Here is a 10,587-nt window from a genome sequence, read left to right as displayed (position 1 = left end):
TGGTTGGTCATTTCACTCGACGATTATGTATTCTCAATTAATCAAAGTTATTTGCAAAAAAAAGGATTCATGTGGTAAAATATTGATTGATTCACTTGGACAAATATTACTTTGACTGATTCGACATTTGACATGTGTTGGTCATGCTTGCACACTAGTCAAATTGATTTAGTTAGGCCTTGGATTTGCACTCCTATGGGTCCATAAGTGAGAGAGTCACTTTCTATGTGTATGTTTATAACATCAATACTTGTAATACATTATAAATCAATTATAAAGCTTTGAAATTTCTAGTGTGGAGATAAACTCTCGTTCACAATGCAATCATTCATCTCTTTATTTTCATTCACATTTCCAACCAATGATAAAGAAGAAAACGCTAGCAGCTTTATAGAGCGACAACCTTCATCATTTTCTTTTTGATAATCCAAATACCCAACTCTCTGAATTGACTAATTATCCTAGAGATGAACCGACCCTATGAAATTTTTCCACTTGCTATCAACGTAAACCGAAAGTGCTCGTTATTCGACATCCAACAACTAGCGTTCTTAGGTTTGTCATCCCATTAAAAGAAATTTGCTCTTGTAATATATTATAGTAGGAATCGAACTTTAGATACCTAATTAATCGTTGAAATATTTTATCACTATATCATAGCTTAGAAGGCTCCAAATACAAGCTAAAGCCTATGCCATTAAAGCCTACCCAGGAACCATTTTTTTTTTTTTTAGGTCCAGGTTTTCAATATTTCAATATTGTTTTTATTTACTTATTTTTTTAATTAATTATCCACTTTTAATTTTAAATTATTTTAATTTTATTCATTACAGGTTTTTTATTATTTTTAATTATATTCCTTATTTTTTTAAAAAACAGGACGTTTGGTTTGTGTTTTCCACGTTTATTTTTTAAAAAATGAGAGAATATTTTCTAAGAAAACGAAAAATATGAAAAAATTATTTTTAAAAAAATAAAAAATACATATTGATTAGAAAATAAAAATAAAAATAGGACAAACCAAATGCATAAACTCTTCTATTTTAGATATTAACATTCCAAAAACGTGCGCATAACCGTCGATCAACTCATAACCTTTACCATCTTTGCTCCACGTCCTTTTCCTCCCTTACCGTTTTCCCTTATTCTTACTGTTTCCCCTTATTCTCTTTCATCTATAATCTCTCTGTTTCGTTCTTTCTTCTTCAATCTCGATAAGAATAATAGTTAGAGATTATTTGATAATGCATGAGAATAATGTATTACATAATTTTTTTAAAAAAATAGACCAATTATTCGTCATTTTAATTAATTGAAATAAAAATTAATATTCTTTTTTTATATATTTGTACAAGTAATAGTTGAATTTTATATAAAAATTTATTTATAAAATTAATATTTTTTTTAAAAAAATATTTTTAAATTCACCAAGCCGGTTCAAAGTCTAAAAACGATGATATTATTTATTTAAAAAAAACATATTAAAGGTTTTTTTTTTTTCCTAAAGCCTCACATCTGTAAGGGATTCAGATGAACTTGGGCTCCAGTAGCTTTTTTTTTTATAGTAAAAAATAATTATACTTCTCCTTAGCCTTATGTAAGGGATTAGCTTCTCATCTCATTTTCCTCTCCCCATGTCAATATAATTAATTTTTTCCTCCAAAAATCAATATCATGGATAATTTTATTTATAAAAAAAATGATAAAGTTTTAGCTACTAATTTAAAAAAAAAAATGAATTTCACGAGGCTAAATGTATTTTAGATACTTAAAATGTAGAAACATGAGAAAAAGGGCATCTTGGGTAATTTAGCAAGTGAAGGGTGCGTTTTAGGGATTTGTAATATGTATATGTAACTTATTTTTGAAAAACTCATACAAAGAAACTACACTAATTTGTGAATAAAATTTAATAAAAATTTTAAAAACCTATTTTGACCCAAATTGAAAATAAAATATATTAAATGGTATATATTGGCTGATTTTTTTTGGCTTAGAATATAACTTTGTTTAAATGAGATATATATTAGGAGATGAGAACACAAAAAAAATTAAAATAAAACAATAAAAGAAATTAGAAAATCATAACACTCCACGGTCAAGATTAATGCTCAAAAAACATTTATTACCGAAGTGTATGCTCTATAATTACAACTATTGCACATTTGCACCCATTACAATAATTGTAATTAATGTTCAAAAAGCATTTATTATCTTCTTAACAGAAGTGTATGTCCCTACAATTGCAACTATTACACCTAGTACAATAATTGTAATTATCAATACTAATTCAAAACACCGTTTGTGGGAGTTTGTGAATATTTTAAGATAACATACGCAAGGAAGTATTAGAGATAATCCAACAGTGAAGAAAGAGCCTGAAAGAGCAACAACAGATCCAAAGAATGGAACAGATAATGCCACTATTACGGTGCCCAAGACTATGAGAGTTCGAACCGTTAATATACTCCATATATGCAACATTTGAAATTGTACTTCAATAGCTTCTGCAATAGGAGTGACCATCAACCCATATTTTACAAGTGGAATCATCACACTTGTCAAAATTGCTACTTTGGAACTTATATTTCCAATTGGAAGGCTTAATGTCACTTGAGACTTCAAATTATCGCCATATGCTAAGTATCCAATAGTCGCCATGAAACTATAACACACAGTAGCAAATAAAAAGCTAACCACTAGTGCCTGAAAAAAAGAGAGCGAGAGTTAACTTTCATTTAATAATCAATGACACTGTAGCTATCAAATAAACATTTAAGTGATTCTTACGTAAGGAAATAATCGTTTATTCTTCATGTCTGTATAAATCGTTGGTAAAATTGTGTGACCTCCGTAGCAAAATGTATAAAGTCCAATACATGTTCCAAATCCTCTCCAATTTACAATCTCTCCATGTTCATGGAATCCCACACTTTCTATACTAGCCCATAAAACTGAAATTATCACAACACTGAAACCCAACACCCCAGTGAATGATAAATAGGATAATAACTTTAGACTCCGTAGCCAAGTTGTAGGGAGAATTATATTAGCTCCTAAAAGGATATATATTTTTTTGCTGCTTATGTGTAGGCCGCCGATATTAAAATTATTTTTTGAAAGAAGCTTTTCCATGTTATCTCCCAACGAAATAAGAAGTTCCGTAGTCAACAAAAATAACTCCATGTATAACAAAAAAGCAATTAATGCTTTCCCCCATCGACCAAATGCTTTCAGACCGATATCAGGGTATGTTTTAATTTGTGCATCTGAGTCCATGCAACGTTGCACAAGTATCCCCGTGTAAAAGCATATAAGTGCGATACCAATCAGAAATATTAAACTTAACCATCCTCCTTGAGAAGTTGCGTAGGGGACTGATAGTATGCCAAATCCTAACAATATAATAAGAAAATGGTTAGATGAATATGAATCCTCTATTTAATATTAATATGGATCTTCATAAAAATTGAGAATGAAAATTTTATGTAACACATATATATTTATAAATGACCTGTGAGTGTATTTAGAGTGTTAAAAATAGTCATCCAATAGTTGCTTCCCTTCGTTAAAGCCAAATTCGTTTGCTCTATACATTCCAAATCCCGTTGCTCTGTATATTGTTTCATGGTATTGGAGCTTTTCTGAAAAAAAAAAAAAGTAAATAGTTAAACGTAGATTCAACATTCACTTAATAAGTTTGGCTTGGTAAATTAAATAAGGTAGTAACTTTTATTCTTTTAGAACTATATAAGTCATAATCTTATAAAGCAACGTAAAAGTAAGATGAACTCACAGTCAATTTTGTGTTATATAATAATACATAGAGATAAATTTTATTTCATATTTATGAAAAAAAATAGAATGCTTACCTTTGATAGAACTACAAGTGCACCCAATTCACTCAATTCGAAGAAGATTGCCGATATATAACCTTATATACAAGTGTTTGTGAAGTGAAAGGTGGCTATGAAGTGAATATATATATAAAAAGGAAGATGGAATAAGGTGGCCAAAACGATGGACAATCACGATCAAAGCTTGTCTCTAGCCAATAGGCTAGAGTAGAAATAAGCTTTATAACAATGAAGCGTTTACCAAGTATCAAGGAAAGGGTCAAGCAATATGAGTCATATGCGGGGGAACTCACACATGTAATTCTGAGGAGGTTGAAACTTAATATTAAATCCAATTTTCTTGCAAATAGTTGACTGTGATGAATATATATTAGTGGAAATTTAAAGACTTTTTATTTGAGCCATTAATTATTGACAAGTACTTTAGTTCAATAATAAACATCAAAATAATAAATTATTTAAATTAATTATAATTTCCATTATTATAGGAAAAAAATAGTTCTTCTTTCCTAATAGAAAAATATAATTTCTTAAATTTATTTTAGTTTATAATTAATTGAATCAAACTAAAATTAAAAATTTATTATAATTCAGCCAAAAAAATAAAACTATTTTATTTTAGTCTTGATATTCAGTAATATTGATTTTGTCATAGAACCCTGGGGCTTTATTCCACACTAAAAAAATGTCAATTAGGGATGAATTTAAAAAAAAAACCGTTAGAAATTAGATTTGCGAAAAAATTTGCAACGAAAAAAATAGTTGCAAATACGACGTCCCAAAAATTTGCGATGAAAAATCAAAAATTCATTGTAAATTTTACAACGAATATGATATTCGTTGCAAAATTCATTGTAAATTTTGCAACGAAAACAAATATTCGTTGGAAATGTTGACGGAGAAAATCTGGGTTGAACTCCAAATTCATCTCAAATTAGCAATGAAAAAAACGTATTCAATATAGATTTACGACAAATGATGATTTGTTGGAAAACTTGCGACAAAAATATATTTATTAGAACCAGTGACAAAAAAACATATTCGTCGAAAAACTTATGAAAATTCAATTTCCACAACGAAAATTTAAATTTGTTGGAAATTTCCAACGAATATTCATTTTCGTTGAAAATTTTCAATAAATTTTGATTTTTGTTGGAAATTTTCAACGAATTTTACCTTTCATTGAGAATTTCCAATGAATTTTACTTTTCGTTGGACATTTCCAATAAATTTACATTTTCATTGGAAATTTCCAACGAAAATGTGAATTCGTTGCAAATTTTGATAAAACCAGAAATTAAGATAGATTTCCAACGAACTTAATTTCATCGCAAAATTCGTTCCAAAAGTAAAAAAAATCAGAATCTTTCGATTTTGATATTTTTCCTATTACAATTTTTTCAAATCCTATTGAATATACATTGAAAACAATAACATAAACACAACACACAACTAAACACAATAATAATAACACATAAACAAAAACCAAACATCAACTAACTTACATATTAGTGTACAACAAAATGAATACAAACATCAATAACATAAATCAATCATATACATCATCTAAACATGTTCCATAAACAACATAAACTAAGAACATAAAACTAACAATACAACAAACATCATAGTCTAACAATACAAATTACAACAAATATACAAATACAACTAACAACATAAACCAACATTACAACAAAGTTACAACAAACATGTTATAATATCCAAATTCCAATCTCATACAAAAACATGAAAAAGATACAGTATAATATAATCTAATGGAGATCTTTCTCATTCCAATTCCTTCTTCTTCTACCTACTTCAAAAAATAAACAAACAAAAAGAAAATCTTATAATAAACTAACACAAAAATAAATAGATAAAGGCTTACATATTCTTAGGTCGATACCACCATCATCTTAGCCTACCAACCTTGTTTAAAACAAAAATAACAATACTAATCAAAAATACAAAAATGAAGAATTTACAAAATCAATAAAGTAAAACAATTCAAAAATTCTAATTACAAACATTCATGCATCATCATCAGCATCATCGATGACATCATCATTATCGTCAATAACATCATCACTAGTATCGGGAGGAATATAACTTGGACCTAATTTAAACTGTTGAAACTGTTGCAAAAGAAAGGCTTGTTATTCGCTCATTTCTATAATATTCATATCCCTTTGTGAATTTTGTTGTTGAATTTCTAAAATTTGTTGATCCCTTTGACATATTATGCCCCTCAAATTGTCAATCTCTTCAGTTAAGTTATGGATCTGTGTTGTTACTGCGGGTGGGATAGAAAAAGAAAAAGATCTACGAGGAATATTATGAGTTATGCTTATAGAACTCATACATATTATCCTTCCCCCTTTGACTCCCCCATTGGCCTCCAAATATAAATCCAAATTAATTATTAGTAACAACCAGCTCAGATCCCTCAATATTATCACCATCATCTGAACTTCTTTGTGATAGCAATAGCTCATCATATCTCTCCTATGAAAAATAAAAATCTTAATTAGAGTAGATAGCTAGATAAGTAATAAAATCTAAGTTAAAAATTAAGATTAATGATTAATGATTAAATCAAACCTTAATTGTTCTAGCTTTATCTCAGTTCCAAGTCTTATCTTTTTTTTTAAAAAAAAAAAAAAGTACTGACGAAAGTGTCTATAAATTATGGCTCTTTTCCCAATTCCTTGGACTAAAAATAATATAGTTAGAAATAACGTAATAGCATGAAATAGATTAAAAATCTAATTATAGAGTTGAAAATTTACCAAACTATATGAATTCTCCTCAATATTTATAGATCCTCCAGTATATATGGCACATGAGTCTCCAGAATTATAAACTTGATTTATTTGATTCTGCATACTCCTTTGTTTTCACTCATCATTTTATCAAAAATTAGAGGTCTTAATCCAATTGTCCAACGTGATAAAGGTAGTTTTTTTCCCAATACTTTTGGCATGATTCAATACATGCCGAATGTGATCACCATATTTCTTTTTGAAAATTCTTTTAATTTCCATCTCATAATAAGGGTCTCATGTAAATAATCGCTGAAATAGAAAAATTAATAGATTATATATTAACTTAACTATTTTATATATAAAATAAATTGATTATACCTTAAACTCGCACCATTAGAGTTCTTTTGTGAATGTTGGAGTGTTTGAGTATGACATTGAGTCCCCTCTCCAAAAATTATTCACTATTTGATTAATCTTGCGAATAACAGTTACTAAATTTAGTTACAAATAAACAACATTAAATAATTAAGATAGTTGAAAAAATATAATAATTTTAATACTTATGAGTCTCCAAAAGGAACTATCGATAATATCAGTGGATGAGTGTCTATCAGACATCGACAACTCGAGTGGGGAAGGTGAATGGGAAAGTCTTGTCGGTGACTGACCATGTGAAGGTCCTGCTGGTGATTGGCCATGTGAAGGTCCTGCCTGCAACTGGACATGTGAAGGTTCTGTCGGTGACTGGCTATGTGAAGGTCCTGCCAGTGACTGGTTATGTGAAGGTCCTAACGACGACTGGTCATGTGAAGGTCCTGCCCGAGGGGAGGGCATAGGTACCGTGCTGGAAGATGGTGAATCAGTCTGACCAATGCATGAATGCTGTTGTCTATGGCGTGCCCGTCAAAACTGCCAACCAAAAAATCAAAATTAGAATAAAGGAAATAAAAACTTGATGCTTAATAAAGAAATATGAAAAAACTTACAATACCCATAATAAAAATCTCAGAGTGCAAGAATCTGCAGCAATAATATCTCACCTCTAATGATCTATAGAAAAAAAAATAGCATACACAGATAAAATATATAAATTTAACAATGAGATAGTATATAAACAAATAATTGAGTTGCGAATTTTATAAATTTACAGGTTAAAACTAAATTGAATAAAAAAAACTTATCATACATGTCAAAAATCAAAGTCCTTATTATCATCATCATCGCCATCCTCCTCCTCCCCCTCATCCTCCTCCTCCTCATCAACATCATCTTCATGAAATTCATTGGCATCCACATTTATCACTACTCCGCTGGGATCAAGTGATGTTGGAATAATATATTCCTCGGTCTGAAATGTATTTGCAACCTCCTCTTATTGATATGCAATGTCTTCCCAATGTTTCTCTATTTTTTTCTGTGCTTTCGTTTTACAAACGGCCCACCAATCAATTTGTCACATTTCAAACTAGGATATGAAGCATAGAAAACTTGAATCGTTTGTTGTACCAAAACAAATGGTTCATATCTCTTATATAATCTTTTATAATCTATTTCAACTAAATTATATCTTGGATGCACTTTCATCCCTCTGACAAGGTCAAACCAGCAATACATAAATAAGATAACTTGCATTTCTAGGCCAAGATATTCTATCTCTATAATTTCATCCAGCAAGCCATAAAAATCATTACTTACACCTCCATCATTGGATGACTGAACATATACCCCCACTATTCATTTTAGTCTTTCCTTTTCCATATTCTTAAGTATGAAAATTATATCCATTTATGAAATATGTTGGCTAAGTGCATACCATTGCTTTTGGACCCCAAGACAGATGGAATAACATTTGTTGTTCAAGGTGAGTTTGATTATGATAAGCCTAAACTTAAATGAATATGTTATTCATTTAAAAGTTAAGATATGTATCAACCAAATTTAGGTAAAACTACTTACATATGATTTGAACCAATGTGCAAATTCTTGATCGCAGAAATGATCAAACTCTAGTGTCATAATTTCATAATATAAGTTTTGGAAAATCCTATCATAAAAAATTGAATTATAACACAAAAAATTTATGGCATAAGAAAAAAATAGGAAATATATACTAACTCGAAATATGGCGATACTTCTGGACAATTAAGTAAAACATATATATGGGCTACCCACCATTCTTGATCGGTTAAGTATCTTTACTTACTGTTGGTGCAATCATGCCCTAGAAGTTTCAATGTGTTGACAATTATTTAAGTTTAGGTTAATACGGTGGAACTAACATGCATTGTGAGTTTGCAGGAGGAGTTTCTTGCAGGTCAGAAGACCAGATGCAAGAGAAGACCAAGAAGGTCGAGGACTGGATTCTTGGCAAAAAGAGTTCTTGCAGGTCAGAAGACCAGATGCAAGGCAAGAGAAGTCCAAGAAGGTCGGGGATCGGATTCTTGGCAAGAGAAGCTCCTGCAAGTCACAAGATTATGTGTGTGATAGGCTCACTGTCAGAAATCGACTGGAAAATCGATTCAGACATGGCTGTGCGGCAAATTGCCTCTGAATCGATCAGCCGATCGATTGAAGGTAAGGCAATCGATTGGCTGATCGATTGGTAAAGTTCTGCGCAGCACAGAATGCGTCTGGATCAATCAGCCGATCGATTCAAGGTACTGAATCGATCGGCCGATCGATCCGTGAACATTCTGTGCGAAGCAAAGAATCGTTCTAAATCGATCAGCCGATCGATTCAAGGGATTGAATCGATCGGCCGATCGATCCGTGAACATTCTGTGCGAAGCACAGAATCACTCTGAATCGATCAGCCGATCGATTCAATGTATTGAATCGATCGGCCGATCGATTCAAGAAGCTGCGATTTCATGAGCAAGCGGCTGAATCGATTCAAACGCTGCCTCCAATCGATCCAAGTCAAATAAAAGAATCTGCACCGTTGATCTTGACGCGATGGCTTCCAACGGATAGTTGTGAATCGATTGGAATATGACTTCAATCGATCCACGGCGACGGCGGCGTGAGAAACGGCTAGTTTTCTCAACGTATAAAACACGGAAAGAAACGGGAAAACAAGCACAACAAAACATATACTGTTCCATTGCTCTCCAAGCCTTTTCAAAGCTCTCAAGTGATAAAGATTCAAAGCAAAGGGTTTAAGCTCCTCTCTACTACGTACTGAAATCTCACCTGCAAAGAAGAAGTTGGTTAAATCTTGTAATCTTTCTCTACTTCTTCTTTGTAGCGTTTGTGATATTTATTTTGAAGAAAAGGGAGAGGTGTATTTCTGTTAAGGTTTCTCCACCTTCGGTGTGATTCCGAGAAGGAGGGTTTTCGATAGTGAAAGAGTGTGAGTGGTGTGGATCCTTGGATTAGTCACCTCCTTGAGGAGGTGGATACCAAGTAAATACCGGTGTTAGCATTGCCTTCAGATTTCCGCTGTGCAAAACAAAGTTGGTCAGCAAAAGAAGTGAGCCATTCACCCCCTCTAGCTCAACCGATCCTAACAAGTGGTATCAGAGCATTGGTTTGCTTTTGAGGATTCATCGTCAAGAAAGCACAAGTTAAAGAGCTACAAGATGTCAATGAAGGAGGGACATAGTACTTCACGACCACCATTCTATGAAGGCAGCAATTTTGCTTATTGGAAGAGCCGCATGGAACACTATCTCATGACCGAAATTGATATGTGGTTCTCAATCACGGAGGGATTCATGGCGCCAACTGAAAATGGAAAAATGCTTGAGTCATCCAAGTGGACTGTTGAACAAAAAATGAAGGCTCAAGCAAATGCAAAGGCAATTGTGACTCTTCAATGTGGATTAAGCTCGGAACAACTCAACAAAGTTGGACCCTTTAAGAGTGCCAAGGATTTGTGGGATAAGCTTATTGAACTAAATGAAGGCACCAAGGATTCAAGAATTGCAAAGAGGGATTTGTTGATAAATCAACTTCAAAACTTC

At 31.7% G+C, this 10,587-nt stretch overlaps 1 protein-coding gene across 1 annotated transcript; it reads right to left on the bottom strand.

Annotated features, from left to right (window-relative positions):
* Nucleotides 1-2,196: 2,196 nt before the first annotated feature.
* Nucleotides 2,197-6,742, bottom strand: LOC122023276 (amino acid transporter AVT1I-like). Its single transcript, XM_042581339.1, has 5 exons — nt 6,647-6,742; nt 6,291-6,362; nt 3,515-3,644; nt 2,791-3,395; nt 2,197-2,706 (listed from the first exon to the last, which is right to left on the bottom strand). The coding sequence occupies exons 1-5, from the start codon at nt 6,740-6,742 to the stop codon at nt 2,197-2,199; spliced, it is 1,413 nt and encodes a 470-aa protein (XP_042437273.1).
* Nucleotides 6,743-10,587: the final 3,845 nt, after the last annotated feature.

This window comes from Zingiber officinale, chromosome 9B, assembly GCF_018446385.1.
Source record: "Zingiber officinale cultivar Zhangliang chromosome 9B, Zo_v1.1, whole genome shotgun sequence".
NCBI classification, from domain to species: domain Eukaryota; kingdom Viridiplantae; phylum Streptophyta; class Magnoliopsida; order Zingiberales; family Zingiberaceae; genus Zingiber; species Zingiber officinale.
This window is presented reverse-complemented; position numbering and strand designations above follow the sequence as displayed.